The 22,913-nt window shown below is 43.6% G+C and overlaps 1 protein-coding gene across 1 annotated transcript in view; it reads right to left on the bottom strand.

Annotated features, from left to right (window-relative positions):
• Window positions 1-2,357: 2,357 nt before the first annotated feature.
• RSPO3 (R-spondin 3) overlaps window positions 2,358-22,913 on the bottom strand; it is a 62,633-nt gene continuing 42,077 nt past the window's right edge. The window contains exon 5 of the mRNA XM_075145795.1: window positions 2,358-3,407. Coding sequence (XP_075001896.1) covers window positions 3,214-3,407 — 194 coding nt within the window. The 3' untranslated portion in view covers window positions 2,358-3,213. The remainder of the gene's footprint in view (window positions 3,408-22,913) is intronic.

Genomic DNA, 22,913 nt, shown 5'->3' with positions numbered 1-22,913 from the left:
CAATATATTTGACCTGCAAAGGTCCATATGCCTCTTCAGGTTCTTGGGAGTCCCAATGGAGTAGTTCACCTACCATCAGGGTAGTCTACATTCAGTGCCAGGACGGGAGAAAATTTTAGCTGCCAGATGAGTTGGATGTACTTTTTAGTGCTTCACCATGGCTACAGGAAATATTATCAAACATTATCCTGTGTGGGAAGGAACAACATGACGGCAGCTTCCTTGATCATTTCCAGGAAAAGTTGTATCATGGTTTTTCAGGTACTATTGCTATGAATTACTACTGCCACAAGCCAACTCCTTTACATTTTTATCCCTTGCTGAAAGGTGATAGTATTCCAAGTCTTGCTCTTGGTAAGACAAACTGTCTCTCTTGTCACTGCCATTTGCGTAAGCAGGGAGAGGCACACTGGAGTTTGTAATAAAGGTTTATGTGGCAGTGTATAACAAAGCTCACATTTGTATCCTAAATTCTCTCCTTTTCCTTTCACCCTCCTGTTTTTCCTTCAATCTGTAGCTCTTGAACTACTTGATACTGCTTTTCCAGTCTTCTATCTTTGCCAGATAAATGGCATTCCTTTGACTCCTCCAAGTGTTGTAGTAGAGAATAACTGAGATCAGGGACATGCTGGGTTTAGCTCCTTGTTTTGCTTTTTCCTCTTTTTAATTCCCCTCTGAACGCTCTTGATCATTTTTATAGCTTTTGCTTGTGCATTTATCAAGAGCTGTCTCCCATCTGAAAACCCCTTGCCGTTTAACTCCTATATTTAATTAAGGCAGGGAAAAGACACAATCCTACTGGTTAGTTTTAAGAGTCATAGACAAAGCTCCCCTGGGTTCAGTTATCCGTGTGGTCCAGCTGGTGGTCTAGTTTGCTGAATCCAACTAGGCATACTTCATCTGGACAACAACCCATCCCTGGAGGAAGTAAATGGAGCAGTAAATTCTTCCCGAGCCGCTGAACATCCCCGCCTGCCCGCCTGCCCGCCAGCCCCCCAGACAGATGGGTGGCTGCAGCTGCAGGAGAGGGTCTGAAGCACCAGATGCTGCTTTCTGTGGTGATACCAACCCTTCGGCCCAGAACTGCTGCTTGCACCTCATCTTTTGGTGCCAACCCGAGTCTGGCAGCAGCAGGATTTCTTCTTTCCTCTCTCTGCCTCCTTTCAGCATCACCTGGAGTCTCGGTGCTGAGCGCAGTTCCTGCACCCTCCACTTCTCTGAGACCAGCTTCTCTGCAGTTGCTGCTGCCAAGAAGGTGGGAAGATGCTGGTGGAGGAAGATGACTGCTGCTGCCAGGATCGGTAGTGGGAGACTGAGACCAGCTCACTCTGGAGGAGGGCGTAGGCAAGTTATGTGATGGAGCTGGGAGGCCACAGATAGCCACCCCCACTCCAGTTTCCCACTGTTAGGTGCCTCTCACAGGCATTCAGCACACTTTTCTCTCTTACTCATTCAGACTTCATTGTACGTGATGAGACTTACCTGCGTATGATACCGATCTTTAAAATTCAGCCTTTAGCATATAGGTCCTCTCACCAGCAAAAATATAATCGGGGACTGGTTACAGAAAGTTTTGACTAATTCTCATGGAATTTGGAGGCAAGCTGTGGGAGCCTTAAACACCCATGTTATTATGCATCTATACATGCATCATTAAGAGACAAAGCTCTTACAAAGCAAAATGTAGGAAACTGTCCTGCATCGCTGTCTGGATGATGAGGATATTCCTCCAAAAGTCACTGAAGCCTGTCGTTCAGGCTTCTTCAGCCTGAGAGACAGGCTTCAGTGTTGGGCAGAGTCTTTTTTAAGGTCAAACTCACTGTGAAAAACAGAAGTAGTGAATAGGGACAGGAACTGGCTGGGAATGCTCGCCTGCCACGTTTTCTAGTCCACGCACCACACTGGGCAGGCTGTTACCCCTGTGACAACTGCCCTTGGGGAAAGCACGGCAACAAAACACATACTATGAAGCATGTTGGTTCCTCAGTGTGTGTCTGTAAAGGGTAAATCCATTTCTGAGCAGAGAGTCAGTGTATAGCATAGCCTGTGCTTCACTTGTGGGTCACTCTAGCCACTAATATAGCCAGAATGGTACCGAGGGGTTTGGTTTGTCCTCTGAGCAGTGGATATTTTCACCTTTGCTGTGTCAGAGAGAAGAACTAGAACAAGAATTTAAAATTGGACAGAAGCTTGTAATTTCTGTCCTTCGATAGATTTATCGTCGTGGATACTCTTTCACTAGAGGCACACTGTGGGTGTAAGTTGTGTCCTCTTCTGCCTGTGAAGCTATGAAATGATTCTCTCCCCCAACAGGAAAGGCGACACCATCGCTGTGAAAAACACATACTTACATGATCTATTTTTCTGGTTTTTATTAACTCAACATTGTCTCCTACAAATACGATTTGTCATTCACCAGAAGATTTGAAATGTAGACTTAAGTTACACATAGGTATAAAAAGCATAAACCAGCACACACGGTACCACTGTTTAGACCAGAAAACATTGTGTTGTCCCACAGATAAGAGCGCTATCCGAGCTCAGCTCCGTCGCCTTCTGCCTCAGGGGTTCAGTCTTCAAAGCTGCAGATGCTTCTGCTTCTTTTCCCTCAGCTTGCGAAGCCCTGCCGGCTTTCCCCTGGTGTTTCTCACCCGTGTCTGGTGCACGGACCAGGGAACCACAGGGCAACCCCATCCTGCTCCACCAGAGGTTATAAAACCTTGGGTTCCTACTGGCTCTTCAGAAACGTTTTCCTCCTTCTCTTAATATTTATGTACAATATATGAAGGGATACGATTTGCGTCTCAGATTTAGACATATCTCTTGCCTCATACTTAAACAATAACTTGAAAAATATTTTACAAAGAAAAAGAACATTGTTCATCTGAATGTCATTCATTATTATATTGCTATATTTTATACCCTATTATTTATATATACAAAATTTCTTAATTGCCTTTTACAGATGCATGGAAGCATATAATATAACAGTTTTAAAGTATCCCATTTTTAGATTTTTTTTTCCTTGGCTCATGTCAATCTCTTTAATAAACTATGGTTGCTTGGAGAATATAGGAAGTATTTGGAATGTTGTTTAAAGTTTAGTAATAACTGGTAGCATTGTCCATTTGCGGCCTGAACGGTTGGAGCACCTGTCAGGGCGATCTGGTAGAGATAGCAGCATCATAAGACTTAAACAATCATGGAGGGCTGTTAATGTGCAGTGTCGACGGGTGCCAGGTTCTGTTCTTTATTTGGGGCTTTTCTTTTCTTCGGCTGCGTTTTGTTGTTGTTTTCCCTCTGTTCTCGGTTTTGTCTTCGGGCTGCTCGCCCTTTGCTTTCCTGTCTTGTCTCCTTGCTTTCGTCTTTGTTGGACTTTTTTCTTTTCTCCTCCCTGTTTTTTTTCCCTGAAATAAAAATGATGGCACATTAGAGGATTTGCTCAGGCTGTTGCAATTTCTGACTCCCTCGCTTTGCCATAGCCTATAAAACCTGCCCAGGATTAGCACCTCTTGTTAGCAGCTGGACACTAGTACTAGTGTTTGGAAGTGTCCAGCTCTTCATCAAACTACTAAATTCGGCCACTGGACTAGCACCTCCCATTAGTCTGACTCTAAGCAAAGAGCTGAAAACTCCGGGTGCTTTAGAGCTGGTATAAATATCTCACAGACTCATAGCCTGTCTCCCACAGCCAGGGGCACAGCTCCATGTACTCCACCAAAACACAACTGGTTTGGGGACATCTATGGCTGAAGCCAGGTAGCATTAACTATTGACTGGTCTAAATTTACCTTGGGCTGGGACCCAGAGCGTATGGTGAGCCATCATGTTACTCCCCTTCACTGCCAATGCTCAGGATCTACGTCTTTTAAAAATCCCTCTCCGCTCTCTTAACCCCCACCACACCCACATCCCAGGGGATTCTTGGTATCGCAACATGAATCCCATGACAAAGTGTCAGTTCCAGCACAGGTATGTGACCCTCTTCAGACTAAAACGTGGTGTTCCAAGTCTCAAATCCAGCTTTAGACCATCGTTACAAACTTAGGTATTCAAGTACTTCATTGCTTTTAATACTTATGAAGGTAAGATGTTGCGGATTTTGTTACTGCTACAGACCTCTCCAATAAAGTTTAAAGGAACATTAAAACTTTGTGTATTGGCTGTGGAGATGGTATTGTATAATGCATTTATGCTTGGACATAAGGAAGAAATTTTTTAGGCTGAGTGTGGTGAGACACTGGAACAGGTTGCCCAGAGAAGTTGTGGATGCTTCAGCATTGGAAGTGTTCAAGGTCAGTCTGGATGGGGCTTTGAGCAACTTGATCTAGTGAAAGATGTCCCTGCCCATGGCAGGGAGGGGTTGGACTAGATGATCTTCAAAGGTCCCTTCCAACCCAAACCATTCTGTGATTCTATGATTCTATTTCTTCTATTTGCTTTACAAACCAATGCAGGTATGACATTGAATCGAACTTGTGTGTACACACAAGCCTAAAACAGATTAGATTTTCTTCTGTGTGGAACTGGTTTGTCTACTGAGCTATGCAGCTGAAATTCACCTGTGGTTAGATGAATCCCAATGATGTCTTCAAAAGCAACCTTGCTTGAGACTTTCATGATACAATGTCATACTGACCTGTATGCCTCCTTACATGGAGAAATTTCTGGACAAGTATCGAAAAGCATCTGGCCAAACTCTGTCTTATGATGTCCTGGTAATGATACTATTGAAAATAATCTATCCCTCTTTCTTACAGCAAAAATACTTTTTGCTTTTAAATATCAGCAGAGATAATCCAGGCTTTCCTATATCAGTGTTGGGGGAGTTACACAAACCTGGCAATAGCTCTTGCTGTGGAGGGTGCTGAATGCAGGGAATTGTGCCCATTCCAGACTCAAAACCAGAGCTGGGAGTTTTTGGTGCCTCGATGGGCTCTGTGGGAGTAGGTCACAGTGGGGGAGTAGGTGCAGGGGCAGTGGCTTTCTTCTGAGAACAGATGACCATCCAAGGAGGAGTCGGTCAGATAAAGGAGAGATTCAGAGGAGGTGAAGAAAAGGCAGAAAGCAAGGAGTAAGACTAAGATGTGAGGACATGCTGTATCCTCTTCTTGTGTAGCTCTATGGGCTTATTTTACAGCTTCTCCATTCCTTACCATCACTGCCTGAGATCGGAGAGCAAGGGAAGGTTTAGATACACATGATAAGTCAAGTAGGGACAAATGTCTGCTTTTCTCATCTGCTGTTTCTGAAACGTGCAGTAAAGCTTTAAATGGAAAAATGGCTCCTCAAATTTTAGGTAACCAGTCAGAGATTACCGCGCTATACACCCACATACCTGCAGAAACCCTCTCTGAATTTGGCAATGCCATCTAAGATGCACAGAGGTGAGCAGGAGAGACCTGCAGAATGGGCATGTGAAGCTCAGCGGGAGCTACCACCGCTGGGAGAGCTGGGAGAGCTCCATGCAGAAGTAAGCCTGCATCTCACCCAGCTGTAATGTTGTCACTTACTAATGGATAAATGACAGTACGGAATTTCATTCTAGTGGTTTGTAAATACAGTTGGCCCAAGATGAAATGTTATTTGAATGGAAAATGTCCAGACATTCAGTGTTTGACGTTGATCACTTGGTGATTAGTCAAAATCCTTCAGCTGTGACTTCCTAGCCACAATTCTTAAGTATGTTGGAATGACATTTAATGGTTTCCCTTTCAGTCGTGGATCAGGACGTATATATTTATACATATGTGTGTGAATATACTAAGAATACACTATCTCTGTCTAGCTAGAAACTTATCTAGGCACGGCTTCACTGTTTCTGTTTTAATCAGACTGGTGTCATAAAGGACAAGCAAAACTGATCTCTGGAGAGTATTTAAAACTCGATCCTAATTTTCTTCTACTCTGAGGATAACTAGTTTAGAGTCCTCTGTGCAATTTTATACATGGTTTAATGCCATCATCTCCATTGCCATTTGTGAGAAGGTCTGCCCTCTAGACCTGTGCTGTTCTGGTAATGCAATCAAGTATAGAAGGGTCATCTCTGCAGAGACTTGTTCCTGAATATTTTTAATTCTTACTACTACTTGCTGAAGCCCACTTCATAACAGCACATGGAACTGAATGCCAGAAGTTGTGGAAATTCATTGGAAATTTGGGCATTGGCTATCTGTGAAATGAGAAGTGCAAAAATTTGTTGTGTTTACAAGTTCATCTCTGAACTACTTTGCATTTGAAGAAGAAGAAAAAGCAAGAACAACATTAAAACTGAAACTCATCAAAGAAGTAAACGATGCAGTAATATGACTTAGAAGAAAACATTCTGAAATTTCAATTTCCCTTGTGAAGAATGTTGTTGTTAGAAAATCCTTCTGTGTTTGAACATTCAACATTTTATGCGTGTGTGTATATATATATATATCAGTGCATATATGTATGCATATGTATGTATCAGTGCCTTTTGACATGGCTATGCTGCATTTAAAGGAAGGTCTCCCTTCGGGAGCGGGCGCGGCGGCGGCGGCGGCGCCCCTGCCGCCCGCGCGGGGGCGCCGCAGTGCCGCGCCAGGCCGCTCGGTCGGTGGGAGGGAGGGAGGGAGGCGGCGGGGAGCGGGGGGGCCACAGCGCCGGCCCGCCGCCCTCGGGGCCGGCTCCGGCTCCTGCCGGCCGGGGCGGAACAGGCGGCTCCGCAAGCGTGGAGGTTTCCTTCTCCCTACCCTCCAGTTATTTTTTGAGGAGTTAGGAAGGACTCCTTCCCGTCCAATTCCCTTCCTCCGCGTTTTGTCTGCTGTTACATCTTCTGTCTTTGCTTTATATTGCGTGCACGACGAACTTTTTTTAGTATGCCAGGAAGAGGATATAAAAAAGGCAGCGTGTTGTGCCACAACATGGGAATATCATTCTTTCCTGGTGGGTTACAGAATGCTCTTATAGTGGTGCACTAATGCTACTAACGTTTATGTCTTCTTATGGATTCAATAAAACCTTTAAAAATGGAAAAAAAAAAAAAAAGAGGGTAAGTCTCTTTAAATATGAGATAGTCAAACATTTTCCAAGAGAATGTTTTGCTCCTGAACATGTGGATTCATGAGATTCTAATAGTTCTGTGAAGTAATTATTTGGCATTAAAATAGCTTTTATTCCAGAACTGAAACTTCGTACAGCCAACTGTACTGGAAGAATTAGTCTGTAGGCACTGTCCAGTGAATTTTCTTGTCGATAGGAGATACTTTACTGCTTCTAATAATAGCAACTTTGTATATTGAAGAAAATCTACAGACATGCTATAATTTTGAGAAGTGCAGTAGTTCAAATTAAATGCAGACATGATATTAATTCAGAGAACAATATAATTACATGTCAAATCAGCTTACAGGTGCTGGGTTCTTGTTAATCTAATTTATAGTCCCCGGTCAAAGAAATCCCTGCGTCTGTCTTTATGCAATCCATGTCTGAATACATCTTTAAGTATGCAAGCCAGAGTATTTCAGAGAAGTCTTTGCATTATTGCATCAGATGCAATGTTTCCACCAAGACCTATAGCTGTATTTTATGGAGTAAAGGGAGGAAGGGTTGGTGACAACTTAGGAGAACTTGGTACTTAAGACTACCATGTGAGAGAGAGTTACTTACTGAAAAAATCACAGCTGACGTGGATTAACTACCACAGGTTCCAGACTTCATCTACTTTAGGCATTGTCATTTAGTCCCACCCTATTATATTCAGCTGTAATTACCACAGGGAGCTCAGGGCAGCATATTTGTTCACTTCTCCCTTCCCTGGACACTGAAACCCCAAACCACCATAGGAAGGCATAAAATCTGGTTTTGCAAACTCCTTTGCTTTGGTGGTGGTGGGGGGTGTCACAGGGTAGGTCTCGTGGAAACCCCAGAGGGATGAGAATCTGGCGTCAGGCATTTGGGATGATCATATTTCTTTTGGAGAGATCACTCCCATGAAGAAATTTACCCTGGGAGAGCAGAAGGGGCAAGAGGAGTCACTGAACTGCGCCCGGCGGGGTTGCAGGCACCGACGTAATAGGCCCCTATCTGGAAGGGTCCTGGCGCTTCTGCGGTGCATGTCACCACGGACCACAAAGTCCTCCCCGCTACACTGTAATAAGCTGAAGAGCTATAATAAAAGACCACAAGCCACAGCTGTTAACGCGCCACAGCATTCTTTCACACCCCTTGCAGCCTCGGCTGACCTCTCAGCACTTTCCCAGCTACTGAAGCACTGGCAGCACTGGTGCTCCGGTACCAGCGCTCCAACACCTCCGTACCCCACGAGGTACAGGGACAAAACTTGGGGGCTAAGTGCCACCACTCTGTGTTGCCCTCCTTCCCACCTATTCACACCCTTCTCAGAGACTTTTTTTAGTCCTCTTAGACTAAAAGTCTGTCACCCTTTCCTCATAACGCATCTTGGACAACAACAGCATGACAACCCAGAAGAAGCTGTGCCGAGCAAAGATACCAGTAAGAGGAGCATGCCCCAGCTCTAAAACCACTTGCTACGGCTCCATCTACAATATAGTCATGACATATTATGCAAATGAGTAGATCAGTAGATCTCATTTTCAAGAAAAGTGACGCATTTTTTTCTGGAACACAGGCTGTAACATGTACTCAACTACTTGCCAAGATAACAAGCCTCCAAACCCTCAACTGCCCAGTGATGCAAAGGACATTGTCCTTTCATTCACAAGCCATTAGTGGCTGATTCATCTGGTACATCGTTTTGAAGTTTAAACAGCATAACTTTCTTATCAGCAATCATTGTTTTCCTAGTTATAGTGGCCGTATTTTATAATCACTAGATTTTCAGGTGACCAGAATAGTGAGGGTCAACAGCTTCAGAATTAGGTGCTACTAGGTGCTACACGGCTCAGTGCATTTCCTGGCCTTACTCTTGAAGATCCACCAACTGCTGAAGTGAATCTGGGTAAAAATTTTAAGGGAACTAAGGTCCAAAGACATTCAAGGAGCAATTAATTTGGCAAAACATAGGTTCTCCTGCTGTTGAGATGCATGAGAACAGCCTACCTGACTTCCACATACCAGTCCAGATGGATACAGGTCTTAAGGCATGTGTCATATCCACAGTCCTATGTGGTGATCTTAGATAACCCAAGATACCTCAGAAGATATCGAAACTTATGGTTGAGCAACTGCATTAGAGGACTTAGTGACTAACTTACACTTATGTGCCTATCTCCTCTTGAAAATGGAAATACTTCTCTAGATGCAGACTCTAGGTGATGTTGGAGCCTGAGACCTACAGTAGTCTTTCCATGAGATTTGGGGTCCTTGATCTTCATTTGCCTCTGAAAATAGGATCCGGACTACTAAATGGCATTTACTTGAAAAATGTTCTTATTTATGTCGTGTGTGCTAGCCTGTCCTTGCAAGAAAAGGGCATTGCTGAGGCAGGCACATTTGGGGGAATGAGAATATCGTGTCTAAATACAAGAATAGATCAGGCCTGCGCAACAGCCGTTTGCATAAAGCAGGCAGAGAGGAAAGAGAGGAGGCTAAGCAGATCAGCTCTGCTGAGACAGGAGACGTCAGGCTTTGCTGCTGTGGCAGATAAAGAGCAAGTTGTATCCCAGTAGATGTATGGGAAGTAGAAAGGGATCATTTCTTCCGTGGGTTGCTTGGGAAATGACACTGCTACTCATGAGCTTATAAGCAAGTTTTATGGAAAGTCCCTGGTTTAACTGTCTTGTGATGACCTCTTTGCAACAGAAATGGGTTGGATCTGCCTTTCCTGTGCCATAGAAAAGACATTGCCAGTGACTGAAAATACAATAATATCCTCCAGTCAAAGAAGCAGCCAGAGGAGGAGGATTTCTATAATGAGTTCTGTTTGCTGTTTGTGGCGACATTTGCTGCTGTCTCTTCAAACAAAGCCTGCGGGGATTTATTTCCTTTGCACTTGTCTGTTGGGAGTAAAGGAATTTGTTAGCAGCCTTGTTTTAATCAGGACTAATGTTGTGCTAACAACAGCAATTTTATAATTACATAACAGTTTTCATCTTATAAGATCCCGCAGCTTATAAACTTTGAACACAGCTTCCAAAGACAGGAAAGTAATGGCTATTTAAGCAGAGCAGAAAACCACTCCACATTGCTTAGGACGGGAAGTGACATACACCATGCTGGTATTTAGGAAAGTGACGTTTTCTCACCAAGCTTGCTTTGAGATTTTTAACAATGGCTTCTGAATGGGGTTTAATTTTTACAGCTCTCCTAAGAGTTGCAAAAAGGTAGATGAGTGTCCAAATCCACCGTAGCCTCTTTTAAGACTAGCGGAATCAGATGCCAATACAAAGATTGGTGATAGCAGTGATTGGTACCAAAAAACCTTGCCCTGTTGTTAGAGCGTCAGGATATTGGCAGAAATCTATAATAGTTTGTTTTCCTTTCAGGCATCAATGGTCCAAGCCCTCCCATTAGCCTGGATTGAGGTCATAAATATAGTTCTTTTTAGAGACTTAATTCAGCTGGTGCAGGCTTTTGAGCAAACCAGAAATAAAAATGTGATGCTGCATTATGTCAGAGCCGCATGTTTAGTCTGCCTCTCTAGAAATAATCAAGAAAAGTTATACATGATAAGAGACAGATGCTAGTGCCTCAGCAGACATTTGAACTCTTTCTAGTACAATAGTAAAAAGGAGAAAACACCCGAAGAAACTTGTTTCTTTAGTACTCAAATTTGTAATTGGAGTGCTCTGAAGGCAGGGATAAATGAGAGAAGCCGTTTTCCTTGGCTTTGCTTAAACCAATTGCGTTAATGTAACCTGCCAATTCAGAAGATACTCATAGGACCCCAATGTTTGGATGCATCCCTAAGAATGCCTTTTTCTCTAAACGACCACGGCTTGGAGCTGGGCTATACCGATGATTGAGTATGGATCCTGGAGGGGATTTGTGAGTGCTGACTCTAACGCTTGGGCCAGGCCAGCAGCTCAGTACTAGAGGCCAGGGCCAGGGAACCTGGGCATCTTCCACAGTTTCATTTGCTGGTATAGGTGCAGCTATACCCTCCCCCTGGAACCCCCTCCTTACATCTCCTTAAGGTTCCCGATGTGCCAGGAAGGTGAAGGAAGATGAGGAGTCAACAGGATGCACCTCTGGCCCCGCTCTGCACGGTTCACTTGTCCTCTCCACTCTAAGCTCAGTTTGTTTGCGTTCCTCCCTGGGGTGACACCTGTGCTGACAGGTAGATGGGAGCCTGTGCGTGTCCCACAGGTAACCCAGGCCAGCCTGACGGATGGATCAGCCGGTCGGCAGTAGCTAACATGCAGGGGGACAGCAGCCCCTGACGGATCTACTCAGCAAAGCCATCAGCCCAGAGCCAGGGTGCTATTACTTAAATTCGCCAGAGGCCCGATTCTGCCCTCTTTTGTACTTGCTCAAACAGGCAGAGGTCACCAAGGTTGGTCTCTGGTGTAAATGAAGGGAGAATTTGCTTTCAAGGATACTTTTCAAAACAAGGTGTTGAAAAACAACTATTTCTTTCTGTTTCGTGTCTCCGATGTGTGTGTACTATTTCAGCTGGCCAAAGCATTGATCTTCCCCTCTCTAGGTAGTGCCAATATTTCCAAATACATTTTCATCCTGAATAAAATGACAGGTCAGGTTTCTAAATTTCATACAGATCAGGGACTCCAAAGGTCCCCTTTCAAAAAGGGTGATATGACATACCATTTTGGCCATCTCCATATGTTTCTGAAGAGTTTTTCTCACCTACTCAGAGGATACCTGGCAGTTCACCAAGTAGAAAGCAGCTTGTGGAGAAGGGGATTGGGATGACCAAGACCCTTGGGCTGCCTCTGAAAAAGGCTCAGGAAATTTTTATGCCAAAGTGATTCAAGACTTAGCCCTAGGAAGCTCGGGGAGCTGGGTGACCAAGATGCTGTCAAAGGGATCTCAGGTTTTCAGGCTCTCGAGTCCTTGTCAGCCTGCCAGGTGGGTTTCCAAGGGCCAACCCAATGGACAAGCTGGCAGGACACTAGGCAGAAACCTAACACAAAGGCAAAGTTGTTCAAAACCTGCTTACTTTCCACTGGGGCTTCATTGAAATCAGCAAGTTCCTGGGAAATGTGATGACTTTGGTAATCTGGTATTTTCCATTCCTTTGGAAAATTCAGCCCTATAAAATACTAAAAAAAGATTTCTAAGTAAGGGTCATGGAGGACATGCATGAAAAAACTTGAATGCAAATATTTTAACATTGCCCGTAAGTCTTCAATTTAAAATGAATCACAGATAGAAATTGTCCATATAAATTTTATCCAGGCTCTCTTGTCTTCTTTTTTTTTCCCAAGAATGTGATAAGTTTATTCTTTTCAAATCCCTCTGGGAATGAACTGTGCATTTAGAGCTCTTTGTAGTAACACAGGCTTTGCACACTGAAGTGAGCAGTCGGCTTTATGAGTAGCTTGAAGTGGAATGTGAAGAATGAGTATGCCGTGTGACAGTGCATCACTGGAGTCCGCTTCACTTAGTATACTTTACAAACTGACCACCATGCCATTTAGATGGGATACGAACGAGGATGGATCGCCCAAAGCTTAGAGGAGATGTAGCCCCCACTGCTGCATGGCAGCCTGTCATGGCAGAAGGTACCACCAAGTGCTAAGGAAAATCTGTAACCCCTTAGCCACCCCACTGGGAGATCTGCCCTGCGTCCTGTCTAGCACCGTTCCTACCAGCAGCATACAACGGCAGTTCAGCAGAACTTGCTGCAGGCATGTTTTATTTTTCTGCTTGCTGCTTGGCTGGTGTCTTAAGAGCGCTACAGCAGTGCTGGTAAACTGGTAGCAATCCCAGGCTTTACACTTCCAGGTGTACCTGTGGGGTGTGCACAGCCCATACGGCAGGGCTGGTTACAGGAGCCGAATTATAGGGCTGCAAAAAGGTCCTAGGGAACCCGGAGCAAAAGTTCAGCGAGTGATGTCTTCTGTACTACGATGTATTGCAAGAAGTCAGAACCTTCTCTAGCCTCTGAAAACTGGGACTGTGGGGACCAGCAGTCTCTCTTTCCAGCTGCCTCCTGCCACCAGATGAAGAAGCCCACTGTACACTAGTCAACTGATATGTTCACGCTTCTCACACTTGAGCACAAGCCTTATGAGGAGTGGCTGAGGGAACTGGGGTTGTTTAGCCTGGAGAAGAGGAGGCTGAGGGGAGACCTCATCGCGCTCTACAACTACCTGAAAGGAGGTTGTAGCGAGGTGGGTGTTGGTCTCTTCTGCCAAGTAACTAGCGATAGGTAAAGAGGAAATGGCCTCAAGTTGCGCCAAGGGAGGTTTAGATTGGACATTAGGAGAAACTTCTTTACTGAAAGAGTGGTCAGGCCTTGGAACAGGCTGCCCAGGGAAGTGGTGGAGTCACCATCCCTGGAGGTATTTAAAAGACGTGTAGATGAGGCCCTTAGGGACATGGTGTAGTGGACATGGTGTATTGGGTTGACGGTTGGACACGATGATCTTAGAGGTCTTTTCCAACCTGTATGATTCTATGATTCTATGATTCTATGATTCTCTTGAAAACCGAGTAACTAATCACTTTCCTGCCTGCTCCAAGAACTTTCCTGTTAGTCAAAAAGAGAAACTACTCACTATTTCTACAAATCTGAGTGTCGCCTGCTTTTTCTAGCAGCTCCTTAGGCACTCTTCTGTAACATCTGAGACCAACCCTGTAAAACCAATAATATTTTGGAAGGATCTCGTATAACATGCTCAGAAACACTTTATAGACTGTCATACAGAAGTGTAGAAATCTCTGGGGCAAGAAAACAGCAAACAGTTGGTGCATACATACTGTAGTAAGATACTAAAAGGAGCAGGATTCTTTGTCCAAAGAATCCAGAGCAAATAGACCCTTACCCCAACCTCAACCATAAACTCTAAGTAGGTACTTAAAATTGTTCATGTGCTTTTGAAAATGTTGCCCAAGACGTCTCTATGTCCAGGAAGCTAATTTATGTGCTCTGAAAGAGTGAGTTGCTTTCAGTTAGAAAACAGAGGTTCCATCAACCTTAAACCTGAATATGCCCTATAGTATTTGGAAGGATTCACAGAGACTCTTCCACCTCCATATTGCGTCTTCCACTGTGCCACATTTAAACTTAAAAGATTTATCCATCATAGCTTTAGTTTGATTTAAGATCAGTGGGGAAAAAAATCCAGCAAGATAAAATAGACTGTAGCTGGGAATGTGATCCTTCATCTCAGTGATGAGCCTTTTTTTCTTTATGATACAGTCTTCATATGACTTCCTCGGGTTCCATAACTGTAAAATGGAGATTTTTCGTGGAGTTCCTTAATTTTGGTAAGTGCTGTGGGATCTACATATGAAAACCACTACTGGTGCAAATCAAAGCCACTGAAGTGGACAGAGAGACTCCTTCTTACTTCAGTTAATGTTTTGAAGGAGCAAACATCATGCTTCAATCAAATAGAGAGCTCAGGATCCTTCTTTACAGAGTATTGTTTCCTTGCCCATGCTTAAAGGTAGCAGGGGCTGGATCACCCACTGGCATTCCCTCCCACCACCCACATCCATACAAGAAATAAAGTCAGTTCCTCTGGATTTAAACTAAATCCTTCTGGTTTGGCAACGCACATTTCTACTTAAGCAATAAACATCTGTCATCTGCCATTCATTAATATTAATTATAAATGGTCACTAGCTCATGGGATCCAAGTCCACCAGCTGAGATTTTTCCAACTCTGACCTTGTTAGGATTTGTATAAAAAGTGTTCAGAAGGGTCCTTCGAAACTCGAAGCCAACAATAAGTGCAATTTGCAGAGTACAGCGTTTAGATTATGCACTTAGAAGAAGGGCAGTCAGAAAGGGTGATGGGGAGAGGGGGAGGGAGGGAAGGAGAGAGTACGGAGCCTGAAACAGCGTTCCTTTAAATGCTTAAGGGTTTTAGACCTTTCTGCAGGCTAATGACAGGGAGAGGCATTGTCCATAATGAAACCGGCCCATCCATTAAACATTACTGTAAATGAAAGGTTGCGTGAATTAAAGGTTGTTCATCTCATGTTTCAGGAATGTAGCTGTGTTTCATGTCTGAAGCCTGTTTTCCTTTTAAATGGAGTTCTTCAGATGACAAATGAGAGAGAGAATTTCAGAAAGCAAATGGGCAGAAGTAAATACATGCTTAAGAACAAAGCAGGGACATAACTGTAGCTGTAAATCTCCATACCAGGGCTACTGTTTGCCATAGATATTGGGCAGGATTAGATTAGAATTTAGAAATTTCATTACTGGGTCATTTTGCTTGTAAACCAAAAAACAATGGAAAAATCCCCACAGTTAATCGTTAAATTCTAGCCTTAGTATCACTTGTATATGTTTCATACATGGACGCTGGTTAATTCTGTTGCTACCATTTTGGATTTCAAGAAACTAAAAATAGAAAATTTAGGAAATGTTTTTTCTGAATTTTGAGTGGCCACCGCATCTTTAAATGATAAATGTTTACTTTTTTTCCTCCCCTTTAATTTCTTGCCATTGCAAAATTGCTTCAACAAAAATTACTGAAAAATAATATTTGTTTGCATTAATCCTTAAAATTAGCTCATTTTTTTTTCAGGTCTAAGCATACAGCAGTTTTACCCTCATGGGCCACATCTTCATCTGCTGTTAAAATATACATAGCTTAACTGGTAGAGAGGTGCTAGCTTATATCTCTGGTGAATCAGTCAGATTTTCTGTAAGAAAACCCAGCACTATGCTCTTCCTATAAGAATGATTCAAAGCTGATGAATACAAAGAGGAACGTGAACAGATATCTCAGCAATGCAAATGACTAAGCTGGACAAAATGAAAGGAAAGTTGGTTTCAGTTCCTTGACTCAGGCCCAAATAAAAGTCTGAGCTTGGTAAAGACAGCAGGAGGCCTTATATTGATGTCAGTGGACAGAGATACTTGGATTTGTGCTCTGTAAATATGTAGTACGTTGTCTTTCTGTGGAAGTCTTACAGAAGGCAACAGGCAAGAAAAAGTTTTGTGGAAATTTTGTAGCAATTTTAGAAATGCTTATCAAAGCGTTACCTAGTCCCTTACTAGGCTATGAAGCTGAACTACTATACTTAAACTGTCTCTGATGGATGTTTGTCTAACCTCCTTAAAAATCTTCCATGATGGAGATTCCCACAACCTCTCTCCTGATCTTTTCGATCTCTGATAATAATATTGGATGTTATCATCTGATTGGGAACACTCTGAAGCTCCTTTGGAACTTTATAAAGGAAAGTTATGGCAGTGAGTGTTTTCTTTTTCAAAGTTATGAGGTTGGAAGAGAGCTGGGAGGTGGCAGCCTGAGCAGACCAAAGGCTACGTCGGGTGTCAGAGCTGGCAGGGAGAGTGAGCTGAGAAGAGACGATGAGACCGGAGATGCAGGGACCTGGGTGGGGAAAAGCAAACAGAGCTGCCTGGGTGGGGAAGAACAGGCAAATATCCAGTAAGATGAGGAGAAACAGCAGCCAAAAAGTGCTTCTTTTTTTGTTACAAAGGAATGCTGAAAAGCTCTTCTTTATGGCTAGATCCAAAGCACTCTGAAATCAATGGGATTTCAGTGGGTCTTGGAGCAGGCCCTTTAAAAGAAGGGCAGCTATAATACAATAGTGCATGAGTGCCATTGCTGTCCACGACTGGCAGTGTTATAACAGCATTGCTATACATGGAAGTGTTCCACAGCCCAGGATTTAGCTGATTAAACAGTGCTGCATGTGTCACCATTAGACTTGAAACACCCACTGCCTGATTTACTCTGTAGCTCACATGCCCCAAATGTTTTGCATTCTTGGACTAAATTTGATAGAAGTACTAGCAAACTTCTCTCTTGCATTTGTTCTCCTTTCCAGGACGCCCAGGCCAAAATAGCGAGGGGTTCAGATCTCCAGGTGGCGAGGGCTGGGTGAGCCCTGCTGTCAGCAGCCTCTTCCCTTTGCCTCTACTTTGTGGTAGTATTGCCCAAAGGTGAGAAAACAGCTTGCTGTGGTCTTCTGGAGAGTCAAGAGAAAGAAGTTGTCAAGATATCTTGCCATGGCACACAGCCCAGAAGAGGCTCATTTCCCCTTCCAGCTGTGGCAAACATGTCCCTCCCTCAGAAAGAGCTCCTTAAAGCACTAGAAGTTAGGGCAAGGGCTTCGGAAGCATCGACGGCAAGAAGTGATAGAAAGACCGGTGTGGAGAGAAAGGCGGGTACGTGAGGATGTGCCGGCAGAGCAAGGGAGTGATGTGGGCAAGAGAGAACGGTACTCTGCTCTTTCGCTCGTGGTCTCTGCCCTGCGCTGAGGGGGAGAGTAGCCACAGTTTCCTATTTGCCTCTCCCTGAAACTCAACAATGTGAAGTCGCTGAAGGTGGAGGTGCCATGGATAAGTAAAGTACAGCCATAGCAGGGAAGAAGGCCAGAGAGCAGGCAGACCCCTGCGTGCCTGCACAGCATAACTGGTAGTTTGTTTTTGGACTCTGTTTGACCTGCAACAGCCGTCCCTCTCCCCCAGTCAAATCTGCTATGGAGGGAATAGCCCCAGCTAGTTTGGGTGCAAGCCAGAAGGTGGCCTTTGGCCTTGTGGCCAAGGAGCGGACCTTTGCCTGCTGTTCTGTAGCAGTATAGACGTAGCTGCAGATTTCACCTTCTAAAGCTGGAGCTGCTCTTCTCAATCCCAAACATTTTTATTCAAGAGGGAAGATTTTAGGCAGGTGCTGGAAGTGTGGTGCTGAATGGGCACTTTGGGAGGGGGAGGAAGAGGGGCTCATGAGAGGTTTGTATTCCCTCCTGTTTTTCCTACAGAGCTCAGGCATCTAAAAGATAGTCAGCCAGCCAATTCTGGAGCACAAGGAGGCACCAGAAGGGAAGATCAGAAAGAGAAGAAGAGCTAATTTCTATCCCTTATTTGGTTTAGTGATCTGAGGAGAACAGCTCTCACATCGTTCACATTTTAATAGAAGAATGCAATCAGCTTTTTTCTGATTCACTTCCCTTACAGGAGCAATTGACCACACGCTTCTTTCTCAGCTTTGACACCATTCCTGTTAATACGAGGTAGATGCTGTTTACCAGCAGCGTGTCCAGCACATTTTTTATAGCATGCTCCAGAGGACCTCAGGGCCTCTGAGCAACCTCCCCTCTGCTCCCAGGCCCCCCAGGACAGGGAGGAGACGGAAGGTGGCAAGAGAGGAGCTGGCAGCAGGAGAGGAGAACATCTCCCGAGGAACACAGAGACAGCGTCAGCTCAGCACCCTGCGAGGCTAAAACCAATTTTGATACCCGAGGGCCTGACAGGTTGGTGTATAGCCACAGCCATTTTCAGCCCAGCTGTTCATCGAGATGCATATTGTTCAGAGAATACAACCTTGGCACAGTACACATGTACGCAGTGCCTGCATACGTGTCTGGTGCCATATGTGCAGAGGCACACAGCGTGTATGTATTACCTGCTTGAGCGGTTGATACGTGTCTGTCAGAACTGGGAGGTGTGATGAGAATTTAATGTTCACACTAACACAAACAAAATAAACATACTTGCAGCAAAACGCAATATTACCGTTAATTAGTTCAGATTTTAAGGTCGCAGTCTGCAGGTAGTAACCTAATAAGTCTTTCAAAACTGCCTGTGATTAAATTTTGAAAATGCTATGATTAAAGTTTAAAAATGGCTTTTTCCAACCTTTTCAGCCCTTGAATTGTAGAGCCAGTACATCCTCTACTATTAGCTCTTTTGGATTCACAAATTGTTCCGACTCATATCGGTCCTATTTTTCCCCTCTTCACCCTTCTGACCCAGATCTCTGTCTGCCGGCCCGCGGCGGTGGGCAGCCCCGTGCTGTCCCTGCCCTGCCTTGCTCGGGGTATCCCCAGGACGCCATTTCACTTCATGTTGCAACTAGCGGATTCCTGGTCTCAACAGCCTTACTCTTGGAGGCTGGAAATGTGTTAAAGTTAAAGAGTCAAAACCCCTGCAAGGAAAGGAAATGAGAGGTCCTCTTGGCAGCAACAAACAGAAAATAAACAACCAAACTCTTCACAAGAGAGATTCCTCAATTATAGTAACTCAGGCCCGCAAAGGCCAGAGTTATGACCCGTTGGCGTATGCAGTATGTAAACACAGGGATGCAGTAATTAGCTTTGTGTTCATTTTGAGGCTTCAGAAGTCCTGTGACCTGCCATGGAGTAAGGTCATTAACCATAACCACACTAGTGACCTTCACACAGGACACCCCATCTCTCACAGTTATACGAGCGAACTGTGCACTGTGATGTCTCCCCGGCTCACGTGCTCCAGCCCTCTTGTTTTAAATGCCACTGAGCTGTACATGAGGGAGACTTCTGGGATGAGCTGTGACTGGGATATCTTACTTTGCCACGTAGCAATGCTTAGGACTTAAATGTGATTAAGTAAAAATACTCAGTACCGAGAATATACAGAATTTCCCCCAATTCCTTCTTTTTTTTTTTTTTAAATCAGAAAAAAATGTTTAAAAATAGTACACTGAGGAATTATTGGACTGGTGTGGGCCTCCATTGCCCTGGGAAGAGACTTTTATCTTTGGCGTGTGGAGTGTAGAGGGACAGACTATTCATAGCTTGTTCTGTAAAGGGCAATTCACCTTTGAATAAGCAGGTGTACAGTCATTCCTAGGTGTTTATCAACAAACAACAAAACGCTGCTCTAACCCTGATTTTGCCAACACTGAATGAAATTAGTATTGGGAGTGAGTATTTTTCAACTCTGCTTTTTGTTTTACTGTGGCTGGCCTATGTATCCCCTGAAACATGCTCGCCTTGCTTACAGAGTCAGCTTGGATGAACCTTGGTTTAGATTTTGCAGTGTTGCAAAGTCATTGTAGTGCAGGTGGAGAAAATGTGCGCTTTAATTTAAAAGTTAGACGGTAAAAGTCCAGATCACTCATACTAGGCTGTCCTTAACAGTCATTGGAAAGAAATAGGCACTTTCAGGAGGCAAATTATTTTGCCCTTCTTAGAATCCATCTTACAGTGTCATGGATCCCCCTCCCCAGGTGCAGTATTAACCCCACCATTAACATGACCCTTGCTTTGACAAAACCAACTAATTTTTAGCTGTCCAGCTTAAGTGCAGTGAGTCCCATCACACTCTTGCCAAGCCTACGGAGGCTCAGTGGAGTCCCAGCTTGTCATTCCTCGTCTGAATTCTCCCATAGCAAAACCCTCTCTGTGAAAATCGCATCCACGTCAAATTCAGGTTGTCCAGTGTGACAACAGTGCTCAACAAAATGCACAAGCAACTGTTCCAGAGGCCTGGCAGTCCAGAATTTTGGGGGAAAAATGGGTATTACCACATGAATAAACACACTGATGTGGCACATACTTATGCAAGTCTTACGTGGAGTGTCTATGGGTTGTGAAGGTCATGAAACCCTGATTTTATGTGCCATGATTCAAAACCTGTACAAAGAAGTGGTGAAACTCCCACTGATTTCAAATGGCTTCCTTCACTACTCTACTTCCACGTACATTTTAAAATGTGATGCATCTTACGCATCTTTTCTTTTATTTTAGTAGGGGCTCTCTTTTTCTTTCTCTGTTTTGCCTGGGACAGCTTAACTGATGATTAATGAAATTGGTGCACCTCAACCGGAGATCAACTGCAGAAACTTTTCTTTGTGAGAAATACTAAAGGGGCGACTTAGTTTAGACTCCAGCGCCCTCTGTGCTCCATTATTACATGGATCCATATGGCATCAGAGTGTGTACATTAGGGTGGGTAACTCAATGAGTTTAAGCTGAGTGAGAGAAATTAGTTTATCGCCTAATATTTTAAGTTTGTTAGTATTAAGTTACATTGTTTTCAGCTAAAGTAAATTCTTGATTAATGGCTTGGGATTTTTAGCTGAGTGGTGGCTTTAGAAATCTGATGGATGCCTGATAAGATTCCTTCCTCACACCATAGCCAATTGAAGACATTTTCAAACATGATCTGATTAATATGTTTGAAGCATTATGCGGATATATAGCAACAAGGGGTGGAGGAACTAGTTCAAAGAAATAACAGAGATGACCTGAGCCTCAGTTTTCTGATCTATTCAAATCAAACCTGGATTTTTATATTCACATGTATGCAGTGCAGAATAGAATCACTTATTTTACTTTATTTCCCTAAATTATATACACTTCCTCATTAAAACTGCTCAACAACAAATCCTGTTCCCGTGGTTCCCTTCTGTTCGCCAGTCTGCATCTAGAATTCAGCTCCTCATCTCAAAGACACTGCTTTCTCTCTGATTCTTGCTGTACACTAAAAAAAGAATCACAGCATAATATCTGTATCTCCTTTCAGCACAAACCATTAACTGACAAGCTACCTTGCCTCCAGGGGGTTGCAGTCTTGTGAATTTTGACTAAAATTACCCCTCTTCCTTTCATAACCGTACCCTGCTTTCAGAGGTGTCACCTCTACAAGGTGACAATTCCTACACTCCACAGTCAAAAAGTAATATGCTATTTTATTTATCATTTTATGTTATTCATCTCACCATGTCTTCATGTCTAATGCTTTAATTTTTGCCTGTCAGGAACAGGAACTTTCTTTAGTCTGTGTTTGCACAGAACTGGACGCAGTTAACATTGGTTCTCTCCTTTGAACATCTAAATGCCACCAGCATGCAAATGAATCAATATATGAACAAGCAACACTTGAAATGTATTATTTATTTTTTTACAACAATACAACTGTGCAACCAATGTAGCCTATCTATTGGCTTGCATAATACCCAGCTTTCTAAGATGTCTTCCTTGTTCATAACTATGCACTTACTCTTTTGGTGAGTGTTTTTAGTCTCTTCAAACTGATCAGAACATGTTCTCTGAAAGCACTTAAAACTGTCTGCTTTCTGCGGGGTTTAGTTGGGACTCAACAGAAAGTCATATGGTGAATGTTCTCTTCTTGGCAGACTTACTCATGCATGCAATTCCCCCCCAAAAATACTTTTGTATGCAATTCTGATATTTGTCTTTTGGGCAGTAAAAGTCAATCTCACACATTTGCAGACAGCAGTCCAAAAGGACTTGTGTTTGGCCAGAGCACATTTATTAAGGCAAAGAAATAATATTGACGGATAATTTGCAGTGTTTGAAGAGCTCTGCAAGATACGCTTTTCCAGTACATCTATTTGCCGTTTGCCATTAATGGACATGGCTACAAGAAACACGTGACTCTTGACGTATGTCTGTCAGTGCAAGGTAGGAGCCAAGAAGATGTTAAGTGTGGGAAGGTAAAAGTAACAGTGCGCTGCACTGGGGGAACAGAACAAAAAGTGTGAGGGAAAGAAAGGAAGAAGAAGAAACTGGAGCTTAAAATCATATTGTCATGCAGACTAAAAAGAACTCAGCATCATGGGATTAAAAGAGGAGAATTATGAAATAAATTATGGTGAGGTTTGGATGGGACGGAACTATAAAAGGAGCCTATATGTGAAACACATGGTAATTACCATGTCAGAACACATTGGGATCAACTAATTTAGTGCTCAAATGAGTAAAAAGAACCTTTTAGGCTAGGGCTATTTGTATCCTCATTATTCCCATTTGTTTGCATTCATTCTGAAAATACTAGCACCTTCTCCCAGTCAAACTTCATTTTATAGCCAGTGGGGGAAAAAAAAGAGTTGTAATAGATCTCACCACTTTGATGACAAACCAGCAGATGGAAACAAAAAAAACCCTCTTCATCCTTTTTATCTCGTTTTGCGTAACCGTTCCAGAAACATGTCCTTGCTTCTGTGCGATAGCAGCGACTTAACTAACATCCTGTCTCTGACCTCAACTTCTTGAGCAAAGTCGTTGAGGCATCTGTGACGAGCATACCCCGTCATCATGTGGTCTTTGCCCTAACTCCCTTGGCT

The sequence above is a fragment of the Calonectris borealis genome, chromosome 3 (assembly GCF_964195595.1).
Source record: "Calonectris borealis chromosome 3, bCalBor7.hap1.2, whole genome shotgun sequence".
Lineage (NCBI taxonomy): Eukaryota > Metazoa > Chordata > Aves > Procellariiformes > Procellariidae > Calonectris > Calonectris borealis.
The sequence above is the reverse complement of the archived record's forward strand: the minus strand, read 5'-3'. Positions and strand labels throughout refer to the sequence as shown.